The sequence below is a fragment of the Ranitomeya variabilis genome, chromosome 5, assembly GCF_051348905.1.
Source record: "Ranitomeya variabilis isolate aRanVar5 chromosome 5, aRanVar5.hap1, whole genome shotgun sequence".
NCBI classification, from domain to species: Eukaryota; Metazoa; Chordata; class Amphibia; order Anura; family Dendrobatidae; genus Ranitomeya; species Ranitomeya variabilis.
This window is the reverse complement of record NC_135236.1, coordinates 400,931,597-400,947,959: the sequence shown is the minus strand read 5'-3', so window position 1 is coordinate 400,947,959 and position 16,363 is coordinate 400,931,597. Positions and strand designations below refer to the sequence as shown.

At 38.6% G+C, this 16,363-nt stretch overlaps 1 protein-coding gene across 24 annotated transcripts in view; it reads right to left on the bottom strand.

The window, feature by feature from the left end:
- NRCAM (neuronal cell adhesion molecule) overlaps positions 1-16,363 on the bottom strand; it is a 305,467-nt gene that overhangs the window by 79,908 nt on the left and 209,196 nt on the right. For 14 of the 24 annotated variants that reach the window (XM_077265085.1, XM_077265082.1, XM_077265088.1 and 11 more), the window contains 4 exons: positions 10,510-10,632; positions 9,540-9,710; positions 8,403-8,459; positions 3,418-3,529 (listed from right to left, as the gene is read on the bottom strand). In XM_077265085.1, coding sequence (XP_077121200.1) covers positions 3,418-3,529; positions 8,403-8,459; positions 9,540-9,710; positions 10,510-10,632 — 463 coding nt within the window. The remainder of the gene's footprint in view (positions 1-3,417; positions 3,530-8,402; positions 8,460-9,539; positions 9,711-10,509; positions 10,633-16,363) is intronic. The other 10 variants (XM_077265090.1, XM_077265093.1, XM_077265091.1 and 7 more) reach the window with 1 other exon arrangement.

Genomic DNA, 16,363 nt, shown 5'->3' with positions numbered 1-16,363 from the left:
GAATTGAGATGGGACGCCATGTTGCGTTTGGAGAGCCCCTGATGTGCGTAAACATTGAAACCCCCCACAAGTGACACCATTTTGGAACGTAGACCCCTTAAGGAACTTATCTAGATGTGTCGTGAGCACTTTGACCCAACAAGTGCTTCACAGAAGTTTATAATGCAGAGCCGTAAAAATAAAAAAATCATATTTTTTCACAAAAATGATCTTTTCGCCCCCAATTTTTTATTTTCCCAAGGGTAAGAGAAGAAATTAGACAACAAAAGTTGTTGTGCAATTTGTCCTGAGTATGACGATACCCAATATGTGGGGGTAAACCACTGTTTGGGCGCATAGCAGAGCTCGGAAGGGAAGGAGCGCCATTTGGAATGCAGACTTAGATGGATTGGTCTGCAGGCGTCACGTTGCATTTGCAGAGCCCCTGATGTACCCAAACAGTAGAAACCCCCACAAGTGACCCCATATTGGAAACTAGACCTCCCAAGGAACTTATCTAGATGTGTTGTGGGAACTTTGAACCCCCAAGTGTTTCACTACAGTTTACAAAGCAGAGCCGTGAAAATAAAAAATCTTTTTTTCCCACAAAAATGATTTTTAGCCCCCCAAATTTTTATTTTCCCAAGAATAACAAGAGAACTTGGACCCCAAGAGTTGTTGTCCAATTTGTCCCGAGTACGCTGATACCCCATATGTTGGGGTAAACCCCTGTTTGGGCGCACGGGAGAGCTCGGAAGGGAAGGAGCAGTGTTTTACTTTTTCAACGCAGAATTGGCTGGAATTGAGATCGGACTCCATGTCACGTTTGGAGAGCCCCTGATGTGCCTGAACAGTGGAAACTCCCCAATTCTACCTGAAACCCTAATCCAAACACACCCCTAACCCTAATCCCAACGGTAACCCTAACCACACCCCTAACCCTGACACACCCCTAACTCTAATCCCAACCCTAACCCTAACTTTAGCCCCAACACTAACTTTAGCCCCAACCCTAACCCTAACTTTAGCCCCAACCCTATCCCTAACTTTAGCTCCAACCCTAGCCCCAATCAGTACGATTACAGTGATATCTCATTTATATCATTTTTTTATGTTTTGCCGCTTTTATACGATAAAAGCTATTTTATAGAAAAAATAATTATTTATTATTTTGGCATCGCTTTATTCTGAGGACTATAACTCTTTTATTTTTTTGCTTATGATGCTGTATTGCGGCTCGTTTTTTGCGGGACAAGATGACGTTTTCAGCGGTACCATGGTTATTTATATCTGTCTTTTTGATCGCGTGTTATTCCACTTTTTGTTCAGCGGTATGATAATAAAGCGTTTTTTTGCCTCGTTTTTTTTTCTTACGGTGTTCACTGAAGGGGTTAACTAGTGGGACAGTTTTATAGGTTGGGTCGTTACGGACGCGGCGATACTAAATATGTGTACTTAAATTGTTTTTTTTAATTATTTAGATAAAGAAATATATTTATGGGAATAATATATATATATATTTTTTTTATTTAGGAATTTTTTTTAATTTTTTTTTACACATGTGGATTTTTTTTTTTTTTACTTTTTTACTTTGTCCCGGGGGGGACATCACAGATCGCTGATCTGACAGTTTGTACAGCATTCTGTCAGATCAGCGATCTGACTTACAGCACTGCAGGCTTACCAGCGCCTGCTCTGGACCCGGAAGTAATGCCTGCAGGACCCGGATGCAGCCCCGCGGCCATTTTGGATCTGGGGCCTGCAGGGAGAAGGAGCTAAGAGACGCTCGAAGCAACGCGAATACATCGCGTTGCTCCGAGGGTCTCAGGGAAGCACGCAGGGAGCCCCCTCCCTGCGCGATGCTTCCCTATACCGCCGGAACACTGCAATCATGTTTGATCGCAGTGTGGCCGGGGTTAATGTGCCGGGGGCAGTCCGTGACAGCTCCTGGCACATAGTGCCGGATGTCAGCTGCGATAGTCAGCTGACACCCGGCCACGATCGGCCGCGCTCCCCTCGTGAGCGCGGCCGATCGCGCTGGACGTACTATCCTGTCGGTGGTCATACGGGCCCACCCCACCTCGACGGGATAGTACGTCCGATGTCAGAAAGGGGTTAATAAAAAATCTGTAAGGCTCCTATAGCAATGTTAATTTCTCATAGAGAGATGCAATGTTGCATTACTTTGCAGATTTATATCAGTTAAGTAACTCCTATATGCTCTGTAGAGCTGGTACTACTTTAACGTTCAACATTTTTTAGACTGAAACAACATAAAAGCAACCAATTATAATATTTAAAGACTTTCTAAAAGGGCAACAATTTAAAAGACAGCCCCTATTGGGATTTTGTTCTCCGATAACCAGATGAAAGACCTGGAAAGTAAATGCACCTCCCTCTCCGGAGTGCAGGCGAATTGTGTGACCCGGTAAAACCTCCATGACAATAGCATATAGGCAGAGGAGCTTCACAGCTATTTTTTCTTTAAAAGAAAATGTGGTCTTCATGAGACAATCCATTTAATTAAATTTTATTTTAAGGTTATTTGCATTATTTAGTTGCATTACTTTACACTGTTTTCCTTTTGGAGATGGTAATGCTATGTTCACATCACATTTTCGTCACACGTCACCAGTTTTGTCGAGTCTTCTATGTGAAGCCATGAAAAGTCGGATTCAGGAGTATCCGCCAACAGGGCCTTTTACTTTAATTTTGATGAAGATGATGGGGTCACTTTGTGCCATCTCTGACCTCATTTTTGGCAGTGTCCACCTTTTTCAAGCGGGTACAAAAAACCCAGTTAGCCACAGTTTTGTGCCCTCCTCAAAAAGGAAAAGGAGAATAGACAGAGCACAAAGCGACTCCATCTGCTTCATTAGAGTCAGTGCCCCAATGGCAGATACACCTGAATACCATTTTTCTGGGCTTCAGACAGAAACCTCAAAGGAGCCACTGACGTGTGGCAAAAAACATGCTGTGAATCTAGCCTAAGTAGTGTGTATTTTATACACTATTTAAGATTTAGTGCTGTCTATCTATATGATTACATGTTAGTATCTGGGTAGCAATGCAACAGTTCTCAGAGCCTTAAAAAGTGAATATGAGTCCCAAATTATTTTTCATAGATGAAATGAATCAAATTTCCCCATTTCACCATAATAGCCACAAATGGAAGATGTCGCTGATAGATAGTGATGTACAATAAAGCGTTTCAGAGATGGCAGCTGCACCCATATAAGAAGACACCAGTATTATAAATGGTTCGTGGTAGGAGGGGACCCTATGATAGATTCTGGATTGGGGACCAGAAGCTTCAAATTACACCTCTATAGAAATCTATGAGACAATGGCCTGCAACAATGGAACTTGCATAGCTAACATTAAGTCAGATGACCGACCACAACCCCAGCAAAGTAGGACATTCAGGCAACAACTTACAGTCCTTCAGCGATGCATTCCAGCAAGAGCACATCATCCTTTAGTACGGTTTTATTAGTTGTCTGGCCACTGGGGGTTAAAAATATTGGAGGTCTGTTATCCACCGGGCTATCTAGATGGTAAAAAGAAAAAATAAGACAAAACGGCAATATTCGATGGTTACAACACATAAGATCAAAATGAGACAGATAGGAAATGAATTCTAGCAGGGAATACACTAATGTTGTTACACAAAGCATGCAAATTTGGTCTTTGAATGTGTTTTTTTAATTTTAGTAATGCAAATTTCACTAGTGGGATAGAAAGAGAAGGTTACAGAAATGAGGATTATGTTTACTTCACCCTTCTAAGTTTTATTTCCTAACAGATTTGAATCAATGCCTAATTTTGAAAATGATTAAGTAAATGAAGAGATTCTAGTGACGGACCAGAAGTAGCTCTAATGTAATGAAAAATCACAATAATTAACATAACCACCCCATGGAGCTTCATGCCTTATTTATGTTGGCTTCCATGCAATTGCTTGACAAGGGAATATAGCATACAGTTCTGCTTGATTATGCAAACCTTGGGACATTTTTGCCTAAGTTAGAAAGCTGAAATATGACCATGGTGGAATTCAAGTTTGTAGCCCTGAAACTTGAAAGTTAAGATTCAGCTCCTGCCCCCAATATTTCCAGCTGAGATCAAAATAAAATATTAATCTGTTAATGAAGTGATACCAATTAGTCATGTGCCAAAGCTGAAAAGATGCACGTAGATGTAGAATGTGAAGTAGTACAGTATGCATACCTATGAAATGTAATGTATGCTATCCTTACAGTTTAATGTATTTGTACCAAACTTGCAGTGTTTTCTTGTTAATTGTAAAAATTCATTCAATGAAAACTTGCAGAGCTAGGTAATTTAGTCTAATAGCACAATACCTACTGGTCTAAATGGATTTCTAACTAAAGGCCAGAACTAATGAAGAAGTGTCCTAATGTCCACTCTTTGGAGGTATGGTCTCATGCAGCTTCTGTTACTTAGCACTTTTATTTTCTTTGCTTCTATTCTAAAGTTGAAGAAATGATTTATAATTAGCCGGGCAAACTGGTGTAGCAAAATTCATATCATGCTACAGCGTTTGGAAAATGACAGCACTACTTTGGCATGTGGCTCATTAGTGAACTTCTACCTTTTTAGCAAGAATAATATAAATGGAAAAAGCAAGGGCTTATACACCATATATACTGCTTTTGCTGTAATGGACTTTATGTAGGGCTCCAATTCATGTTGGTCCGTCCACCCACCCTGTAATTGAACTTACATGGTTTCTTTGCCATAGGCACTAACAATGGATGACTAAAAAGGGCAAACAAGCACTAGGCTCCTTGATCCATAGATTTTTTTCTTTCTCTGGGAAAATTCTCTATTCTATGTGCAGTATGGCCAATGTTTTGAGACTGACACAAAATTTTGCTCCTTAGTTGTTTCTACATCTTTTAGTTAGATGTTTCTATGGTTCCTGAAGTACAATTAGAAGCATTTCAGAAATGTTTACACTTTTATTGACAAATATATCAAATTTATGCAAAGACTCAACATTTACAGTGTTGACCCTTACTTTTCAAGACGTCTGTAATTTGCCGCGATATGCTTGAAATTAGCTTTTGGGCTAAATCTTAACTGATAGTGAACCAATCTATCCTAATCAATGCTTGGGGTTTATCACAATTTTTGTGTTTTTGTTTGTCCACCATCTTTTTGTGGACTGACCACAGGTTCTCAATAGGATTCAGATCTACAGTGGGTATGGAAAGTATTCAGACCCCTTTAAATTTTTCACTCTTTGTTTCATTGCAGCCATTTGGTAAATTCAAAAAAAGTTATTTTTTTCTCATTAATGTACACTCTGCACCCCATCTTGACTGAAAAAAAAGAAATGTAGTAATTTTTGCAAATTTATTCAAAAAGAAAACCTGATATATCACATGGTCATAAGTATTCAGACCTTTGCTCAGTATTGAGTAGATGCACCCTTATGAGCTAGTACAGCCATGAGTCTTCTTGGGAAAGATACAACAATTTTTTCACATCTGCATTTGGGGATCCTCTGCCATGCTTCCTTGCAGATCCTCTCCAGTTCCGTCAGGTTGGACGGTGAACATTGGTGGACAGCCATTTTCAGGTCTCTCAAGAGATGCGCAATTGGGTTTAGGTCAGGGCTCTGGCTGGGCCAGTTGAGAATTGTCACAGGGTTGTTCTGAAGCCACTCCTTTGTTATTTTAGCTGTGTGCTTAGGGTCACTGTCTTGTTGGAAGGTGAACCTTTGGCTAAGACTGAGGTCCATAGCACTCTCGAAGAGGTTTTCATTCAGGATATCTCTGTACTTGGCTGCATTCATGTTTCCTTCAATGACAACCAGTCGTCCTGTCCCTGCAGCTGAAAAACACCCCCATAGCATAATGCTGCCACCACGTTTCACTGTTGGGATTGTATTGGTCAGGTGATGAGCAGTGCTTGGTTTTCTCCATACATAAAGCTTAGAATTATCACCAAAAAGGTCTATGTTTGTCTCATCAGACCAGAGAATCTTATTTCTCATAGTCTGGGAGACCTTCATGTGTTATTTAGCAAACTCTATGCGGGCTTTCGCATGTCTTGCACTGAAGAGAGGCTTCCGTCGGGCCACTCTGCCATAAATGCCCAAATAGTGGAGAGCTACAGTGATAGTTGACTTTGTGGAACTTTCTCCCATCTCCCTACTGCATCTATGGAGCTCAGCCACAGTGATATTGGGGTTCTTCTTTACTTTTCTCACCAAGGCTCTTCTCCCACGTTTGCTCAGTTTGGCTGGACGTCCAGGTCTAGGAAGAATTCTGGTGGTCCCAAACTTCTTCCAATTAAGGATTATGGAGGCCACTGTGCTCTTAGGAACTTTGCGTACTGCACAAATTCTGTTGTAACCTTGGCCAGATCTGTGCCTTGCCACAATTTTGCCTCTGAGCTCCTTGGCCAGTTCCTTTGACCTCATGATTCTCATTTGGTCTGACATGCACTGTGAGCTGTGAGGTCTTATATAGACAGGTGTGTGCCTTTCCAAATCAAGTCCTATCAGTTTAATTAAACACAGCTGGACTCCAATGAAGAAGTAGAACCATCTCAAGGAGGATCACAAGGAAATGGACAGCATGTGACTTAAATATAAGTGTCTGAGTAGAGGGTCTGAATACTTATGACCATGTGATATTTTAGTTTTTCTTTTTTATTAAATTAGCAAACATTTCTGTTTTTTTGGGGGTGCAGAGTGTACATTAATGTGAACAAAAGGAACATTTTTTGAATTTATCAAATAGCTGCAGTGAAACAAGGAGTGAAAAATTTAAAGAGGTCTGAATACTTTCCATACCCACTGTTTGAAGTTTCTTGGCAATGAACCCTAAATTTCAATGTTTTCTTCACTGAGTCAGTTATCACTTTTGCCTTGTGATACAGTAATCCATCAATCTCGATAAAGCATTGTTCTTCACTAAATTGTTTCTGAATCATTGGGAGTCTTTGCTCTTGGATGATATTTAGACACAATCCTATATTTTGTTCTCAGGCAAAATTGTGAGTGAGTGCACTTCTTTGGTTGAAAAGCAACCCCAAATATGAATGATCTCAGAATTCTTTCTTTTGGCATTGGACAGGACTCATGGTAGTTCTCACATTTTCTTCTCCAGACAATCATTCTTTCAGATGTCCCTAACAGGATTCATCAGAGAAAGTAACTTTATCCCAGTCCTCTGCAATCCAATCCTTGCTCCATCTGCAGAATGTTAGTCTGTGTTAATGCTTTTACTTAAAGCAAAGTAATTCCTTTGCTGCTCTTCTTGACACCAGACCATCCCTCCAAAAGCCTTCACCTCATTGTGTGCGCACCAAGGGAATGGGCTCACTCATAATTTTGCCTAAGTACACCGTCATGAATAAAGAATGGTATCTAAATATCCTCCAAGTACAACTTCTTCCAATTATCCAGGAGCAATTTGAAGATAATCAATGCTTTTTCCTGCATGATGGAGCATCATGTCACAAGGCAAAATGTGATAACTAAATGAACAAAACATTTAAATTTTGGGTCTGTGACCAGGAAACTCAACAGATCTCAATCCCATTGAGAACCTGTGGCCAATCCTCAAATGCTGGTGGACAAACGAAACCACAGAAATTGTGATAAACTCCAAGCACTGATTAGAATGAGTTATCATCAGTCGAGATTGGCCCTGAAGCTGATTTCCAGCATGCCAAGGCAAACTGAAGAATTCTTGAAATAAGGGTCAACATTAGAAATATAGCCTTTGCATAAACTTCTTGGTGTATTTGTCGACAAAAGTATAAAAAAATCTTCTGAGTAAAAGACCTAAAAACACTAAAGAAAACCAAAACTCAAGTCAATATCAAACCTTTTTGGCCACGATTGTAGATTGCTATTAAGTCTGTTAAATAGTGTGTGTCATATTCAATGAACAGTGACACGCCTTATTTTTAGCAAGAAATACAATATAATAACTGGAATCGTAATCCCTAACAGCTACTTATACAACATGTTGTACCTTATGTAAGGTAAGTAATCTTCTTGGGAAATTTGCTATATTTAAAACCAATTCAAAAGTCATGAAAAGATTGCCGTTTTATTTATAAATGTGTATTCTTCGCTCCATTATGCTGATTACAGCCTGAGGAGTTCAGCTATAGAAGCATTTAGAAATACAACTATATGAATTACAGAATCATCTACTACTTTCCAGAAGCACAAAATGCGTGCACTGTATCCCCTTTCATCACTGGTATTACTCTAAAGAATTATAGAAGATAGAAATACAAAGTAATATAGTAAAAAGGGGAAGAGTGACATGGACAACGCAGACAGAAGAATTTTATAGATGGTTAAGGTCGGGGTTCATTATAATATTAAAGGAGATACGAAATAAGGTCTTTTCTTTTTTACCAAAACTCACCACCATAAAAATCAGTTTCAGTTAAATTAGCAGCTAAACTCTCATTCATAGCATCCACTAAAAAATAAAACAGCACAAATGTTTCTCAGCAACACAGTGTATGAAAAAGTAGAAATACTTTGAAGGAATCAGAAACTTCTTTAAATATATAAGCATGACATAAATATTATTTTAGCTTTAAAAGAATTATTTTCAATTAATTTCAGGAAAAAAAAATAATAAACAAAACGGACTTCATTGATACTTAATGTCCCTACTATTTTCTTTTGCATTTGTTTTATTTATAAAAAATGTCTTATCTTAAAGATGCTAAAGAAATATCATGACTTAAATAGAACCCTTCACTGGGTTCTGGGCCACATGGCAGGATGGTGTATCAAAACTGGGGGTTCACAGAGTGAAGAAAGGGTAATGTCCTTGGCTTCATCGGCAAAAAAATGCATGTGATCAATGCTAGTGGAGGAGAGTCCAAAAATCATCTTTCGTAACTCAAACTCTTTTAATCCTTAAAGTCAAAATGGCTGTTCCTGACCTGGGCATGACTGCAATACTCAACCCTCACTGCACAACTATATGCTGCTGCTTAGTGGCCCAAAACAGTGACAGGTTCTCTTTAACCCCTTCATGACAGAGCCCTGTTTCGTTTTTGCACCTCTGTTTTTCGCTCCCCTTATTCCCAGAGCCATAACTTTTTTATTTTTCCATCAATATGGCCATGTGAGGGCTTGTTTTTTGCAGGACGAGTTGTACTTTTGAATCACACCATTGGTTTTAACATATCATGTACTCAAAAACAGGAACAAAATTCCAAGTGCGGTGAAACTGCAAAAAAGTGCAATTCCACAACTGTTTTTTGGATTTTTTTTACATGTTCAACAAATTCTAAAACTGACCTGCCATTATGATTCTCCAGGTCCTTGCGGGTTCATAGACACCAAACATGTCTAGTTTATTTTTTATTTACGTGGTAAAAAAAATTCCAAATTTTGTTAAAAAAAAAGACAGATCCATGCGACTATTCTTAATAAATTATTTAAATAAAATGTATCACACCATTTTTTACACCTGAAATTGAAAATCCTAGCCCTGGACATACCTTGAAAGTGAACGAAAATACAACATAGAGAATATTCTTACTTGTTAGAACTTTCAAAGAAATGGGCTGCTTCTGATGGATAGTCTGAGTAAGGTTAAACCTGGCATAACAGATGTAAAAATCTCGTGTGTCCTCTGGCTGAACATTGGAGAAGTAGAGGTCACCATTGAGACCTTGGGAAACTCTACCGTTTTGAGGTAACCGCTGAAAAACTGAGAAAAAGAATATTGTGAATTACTGAGCTATGCCCACTTTCACTTGTACGCTAATATTCTTAATGTTACATTTGATAACATAGAAAAATCAGTAAAAAACAAAAAATACAACAAGAACTTATGACAATAAAAGAAAACCAATTAAGTCTTACGTTTAGTTTCGCCTTTCCATGCACAGTATGAGTTTTAAAAATGCAGTAAAATTGTATATTATGTTTACCATGTGCAGATTTTTGAAGAAAAATGCGATTTCTTGAGAGTGCTTTTTGTATTCCCCCAAACCAGTGGAGAACACCGAAACAGTAGTAATAAAGACAGACATTTAATGATATACCAAAGTGAGATATTTTGACCCTAAGCAATCACTATTTGAGATGCCTACTGCCTTGGGAGAATACTTCTTTTAAAATTCTACATTTGTCCATTCCTATCTCACTGGTCTATGAACCGATAAGTGCAATAGAAAGTTGTGCTTATTGCTTGCACAACTCTCCCAGGTGACAGAATTGCTCTTGACTATTTCTAACTCGGCACCCATCTATTTTTTCCCCTTTTTTCTCAAGAGCTATTGGTCCAGACTTCTCAACATTATAGATCATGCTGACCCAACCGAATAAGTTGTTTGAAACCAAGTAGTACCTGGTACTTATACAAGGAACACATATATATATATATATTTTAAGATTAACAATATTTACAGTAGTAGAGTACAGACACCAACATTTTTACTAGGGTAGTATCGATATTTCGATACACAGTTAATACATTTAAATCTATAAGCAACAAGATTACTTACAGTTATCCATCCAAAAAATGATAGGTGGAGGTAGCCCCCTTGGAGGTTTGCATGGCAAAACCAAAGGCATACCCTGTTGTATAACAATAGGTTCTATTTTCTCCTTAGTCCATAGTGGTGACCCTGTGAAAAAGAAACTTAGTGAATTGTTTTGTAATATTACATTACATCTCAATGTGGTTGGTGCAAAGCATAGTTAGATGCCATTTTCTGTGGTGTAGACATACAAATGCTAACTAAAGAAACCTAGAGACCTTTATTGTTCAAGTTACCCAAAATAACAATTGTACCATATTCTGTATATTTATCTACCCCCAAAGTTGTCATTTTTGCAAGATCATTTCACTCTCAAATGAAAAGTCTGAAAATAAAGTGACTGCACACACATACCTACATCAGGTGGTTCAGCTTTGAGAAATGGTGGCATACGTTATCTTCCTGTAGTATACTTTATGTATGAGTCTACTATATTGACTGTAATGTAAATGTAAAGTCATGAATAAAGCTGTGGCGTTAATATCAATATATACCTAATGAAGACAAACTAAGTACACCTTCTTTGAATTTTATGGATTTAGATATCAGGACATAAAAATCATCTGGTCCTTACAAGGTCTTAAAATTACCAAATAAAATCTCAGAAGTTCAACAACACATCACAAATTACACCGTGTCATTATCTATTTAACCAAAACTCTTATCAGTCTCTCACATCATTCTGGAGGAGTTTTGCCTGACTCTTCTTCACAATGTTGCCTAATTTCATTGAGGTTTGTGGGCATAGGTTATTGCACAAGTCTCTTAAGGTCTCGCCACAGCATTTCAATTGGTTTGAGGTGTGGACTTTGGCTGGATGATTGAAACATATTGAGTATTTTCTTTTTCAGCCATTTTGATGTAGATTTCCTGATGTGTTGGGTGCCATTACCATATTTTGCCCAAGATTTAGCTTTTGGATAGATGGCCTCACAGTTTACTCTAGTATAGTTTGCTATACAAAGAAGTTCATAGTCAGCTCAATGACAACAAGGTGTTTCGGTCTTTAGCTACAACACAACCACAAATCATAACCTCTTCATAACCGCACTTGACAGCTGGTATGACAATTCTTGTGCTGATATGCTCGGTATTATTGCCAAACATCCTTACTTTAGCATTGTCTATCCAATGGACATTGCTCTATGAGTTTTGCAATTTGTTCAGATGCAGTTTTGAAAACTTATTCATGCAACATTCTTTTTAGAAAGAAGGGGCTGTATCCTTGCAAACCGTCCAGTCAAGTTTATTTCTAATTGTACTATCAAGAACTTGGACATTTTGAGCAGAAGCTATTGGGTATTTTGCAATTTCGTTGAGCATTGAATGGCCTGATTTTGGGAAGAATTTGTTGGGATGTCCACTCATAGTAAGATGATCAACTGACTTCAATGTTTTCTACTTGTGAATAATCTTTCTCACTATAGAATGATGTATTCCAAATCGTTTAGAAATGGCCTTATAACTCTTGCCAGACTGAAGGGCAGCAATAATTACTTGTCTAAGGACATTGCTGATGTTTTTATTCTACTTGTCTGAGGACATTGCTGATGTTTTTATTCCTTGGCACTGTGTTAACAAATGCCTGAATGCTCCAGACCAGTAATCTGCAAGAAATTCTGCTTATATAAAAGTGAAATATTTAGAATTGAGAGTCCTCAGTGGTTGATACCTTTTAATGGCTAACTGAAAAGATGGTAACAAATTGCAAGCTTTCGAGACTACACAGGTCTCTTCATCAGGCTAAGATGTACACTCTTTGCCTGATGAAGAGACCTGTGTAGTCTCGAAAGCTTGCAATTTGTTACCATCTTTTCAGTTAGCCATTAAAAGGTATCAACCACTGAGGACTCTCAATTCTAAATATTTTTCTATCTACTGGCTAACACGGTACCAAGATATATTTCTTTCCTGTATATAAAAGTGGTCACTAGACATGAGCATACTTATTTGAGTGCAATTGAATTCTACTTGAATTTTACAAACAGTCGTATTCTCCATAATTCATATTTTTTTTACAATTTGTTACATGGAGGTTCAGGTCAAATGGTAGCCAGATGTGATAGCTATTTTGATGAGCCATAATGGACCAGACAAACTGTTAAAAAAAGCTCTTCTTTACTACTTTGACATTGGCCGCCTGCTTAAGACAATGAGCATCACTGGGGAATGGGACAGGTGAGCAGTGAGGTGAGTATTAATTAATTTTTTTTAAACAAGGGAACCCATAGCAAAATAAGGAACATTGAATTTGTGGTAAATAATAGTGATGAGCTAATATACTTGTTACTCGAGATTTCCCGAGCACGCTCGGGTGTCCTCCGAGTATTTTTTAGTGCTCGGAGATTTAGTTTTCATCGCCTCAGCTGAATGATTTACAGCTATTAGCCAGGCTAAGTACATGTGGGGGTTGCCTGGTTGCTAAGGAATCCCCACATGTAATCAAGCAGGCTAGTAGCTGTAAATCATACAGCTGTGGCAAAAAAAAAACGAAATCTCCAAGCACTAAAAAATACTCGGAGGACACCCGAGCATGCTCGGAAAATCTCGAGTAACGAGTATATTCGCTCATCACTAGTAAATAACTTTGCTGCAAATTGAATTTCCCTGTAAAATTTGTGCAATGTGGCAAAATTGATTTTTGACAGGTCTACTAATCTATAGTGGTCACACTTGGTGAGTAATTAAGCAAGGGCATTTGATTAGTAGTACATGGTTTCTACATACCCCTTTTATATAGATGCAGTAAAGGTGTACTCACACACACTGGTTTGGTATTTTGGCCTAACTTTTTGTTAACTAAGTTATGTCATGGTGTAATTAATTGTAATTAATGTAATTAATGTGTTGTTGGATTTATTAAATTTTAAGACCTTATCAAGAATTTGATTTCTTTCATTATGTCCTGATTTGTAAAACCATAGAATTCAAACAGCATGTACTTAGTTTTTCATGACTATAGAGCTAGGAAAGCTTGTGACATGTCAATATGATCTTTTGTCAGAATGTCCCAGAGTTTCCCCTTGACGTCTGTCTGGCCGGTGTATGTTATTATGAAAAATGGTATGGTACAGGAGAAAATACTATTCTTTCTCACAGTATCAAACAAAAGTATGTTTATGCTTACCAGCTGCTATTAGAAATATGGATGCTTGTAGCATCCTTTACCCATAGACCCATCATCATATGATGTGACAGATGGATTAATAATATCCAGATGTATCAGTCACCAACATAACAACTGTCGCACAGTGTTATTGTACTTGAAGGCTGTACATCTACAGTGGGTGACGGGAGGCTAATGAATACCACTGGAGCTGTTTCCAACATATATGCTGCAGAGTTTTTGAAGCAGAAACTGAACACAACCTACAAGTTGTTGAGGATTTTTAATGAAGGAGGATTTGGAGAGTGTCTGCTCAGTTTCTGCTCCAAATTTTCTTAGAAAAACTCTGTGGTATGTGCACTTGATGCCTTTAACCCCTTTCCAACATGTGGCGCAATAGTACGTCCATGTCAGACACCCCTTATTTGGGGAGGGCTCCGGCACTGAGCCTGCACCTTTCCAGGCATACAGCTGATATGTGCTCGCAACAGCAGTGGGTGAAATCATGATCCACCCGCGGCTGTTAACTAGTTAAATGCCGCTGTTAATCTCTGACAGCGGTATTTAACTTGCGCTTAAAGGAAGCGTTTCACTAATCCTGTGCATCGATGACCCCGTCACATGATCGCGGGTCGCCGATGGGTCGGCATGACAACCGGGGGTCTGCAGCAGACGTCTATTGCTGTCATTGCCATTGCCCCGTGGTCGGCGCTCATAGCAAGTGAGCATTTATGCTACACACAAGTGATCTGATCATCGTCTGTGTATAGCAGAGGCAATCAAAGTATTGCAGCTTCTTGTCACATATTTGGTATCGCCGAGTTCAGAATCACTCAATCTATCAATATTAAAAAAATAATTAACCTGATCGCTAAACGGCGTAATGATAAAAAGATTAAAAACGCCAAAATTGACATTTTTTGGTCGCCGCTACATTGCAATAAAATGCAATAACAGGCAATCAAAAGATCGTATCTATACCAAAATGGTATGAATAAAAATGTCAGCTCGGCAGGCAAGAAATAAGCCATCAACCAGCCTCATATCCCCAAAAATTTAGATGCTACAGTTGTCGGAAAATGGCGCCATTTTTTTTCTAACAAATGTGTGAATTTTTTTTCATCACTTAAATAAAAAAGAACCTAGACATGTTTAGTATCTGTGAACTTGTACTGACCTGGAGAATCATAATGGTAGATCAATTTTAGCATTTAGTGAATATGGTTAAAAAAAAATGTGGAATTGCACTTTTTTTGCAATTTCACCACACTTGGAATTTTTTTCCCATTTTCCAGCACCCGATATGTTAAAACCAATGGTGTTGTTCAAAAGTACAACTAGTCCCGCAAAAAAAACAAAAGACTTCACATGGCCATTTTGACCTAAAAATAAAAAAGTTATGGCTCTGGGAAGAAGGGAAGCAAAAAACGAAAATTCAAAAACTGAAATACCCCTGGTCGTTAAGGGGTTAAAGAGGACCTTTCACCAGTTTTAGCATGTTAAACAAGCCATATCATAAGATATCTTCTGGAGTGATGAGTTAAACATAAATTGTATTCTTTAATTTCTCCTCTCCATTGTGGAGACACTAGCTTGTAAAGTTTAGGTTATAATTTATGTTACATTCAATTGGGCTTTACCAGTTATTTCTGTCTGGGGACATGTATTTATTCTCCTGCATGAGGATGACCAATCATAAGACGAAGGCAGAGCTGGGCGGCGGAGGTGCGGCCGTGGGCTGGGCTTCACAGAGGAAGTCCGCAGCCCTCCACAGCTCAGCAAAACGCTAGTGTGAAACTAGCCATACAGGTGAGAACAGAACACATCCTCCTCTCTACACTGATCTCTTCTACTGTGTAGGGACTTTTGTAAATTCTTTTAACCACTTCAGCCTTTGAAAGCCAAGATGCGGTTAAAAGAAGTACCATGCTCATTCTTTGGGCGGCATCCACTTAGAAGCCGCTTGTTATTTAAAGTTAAAAAACCAGTGACAGCTGTTGCAAAACTGAAGGAGAACATATCAAAACAGATGCTTCAGGAAAAACTCTATGGATACACAAGCATCTAAAAGGTGCTGTGTGTGCATACCCTTGGAAGGAAGCTCTGACCATACCATGAGTCAAAATAAGCCTCTGCAATTGGTAATCTGGTTTTCCTTTGACTGTTTCTTCATCTCTTATCCTAACATGTGCCTATACAAAGGTGACCTAAGATGAAGGTGAACAGAATATTTCCCACACCCCTCACTTTATGTAGAGTCATATAGGAAAGACTTCTGTAATGCGCACTTTGGGATAATTCGGACTGTTGTGCACTCTATTATTTGTATAACAAGTTCATGTCTCGCTGCGAGGAAAGTCCCCAAACTGTGATTTTCCATTTAAATGTTTCTCTCGGTGTGTGGAAAATACAATATAAGCATTTTGAACTCGCTAACATTCTGAGTAAGCATCACATAGCTTTCTCAGCATGGCCTATCTATGACGGGCTATAACTAATAACAGCAGCAGCTCTTCTCCATGCCCATATACCACCAAATAATGGCACAACAAATTGCCGCACAGTTGGCAATGTTTCATTTACTCTCCACATTCCTTGTAGACTAGACATGAGACTCATATGTTCACTGCATTCAGTGTGAAATATTACAGAGTAGCTGTAATTGTGGAAATGGCAACATTAATGATCAAGAACTTAGGTCAATAACAGAAC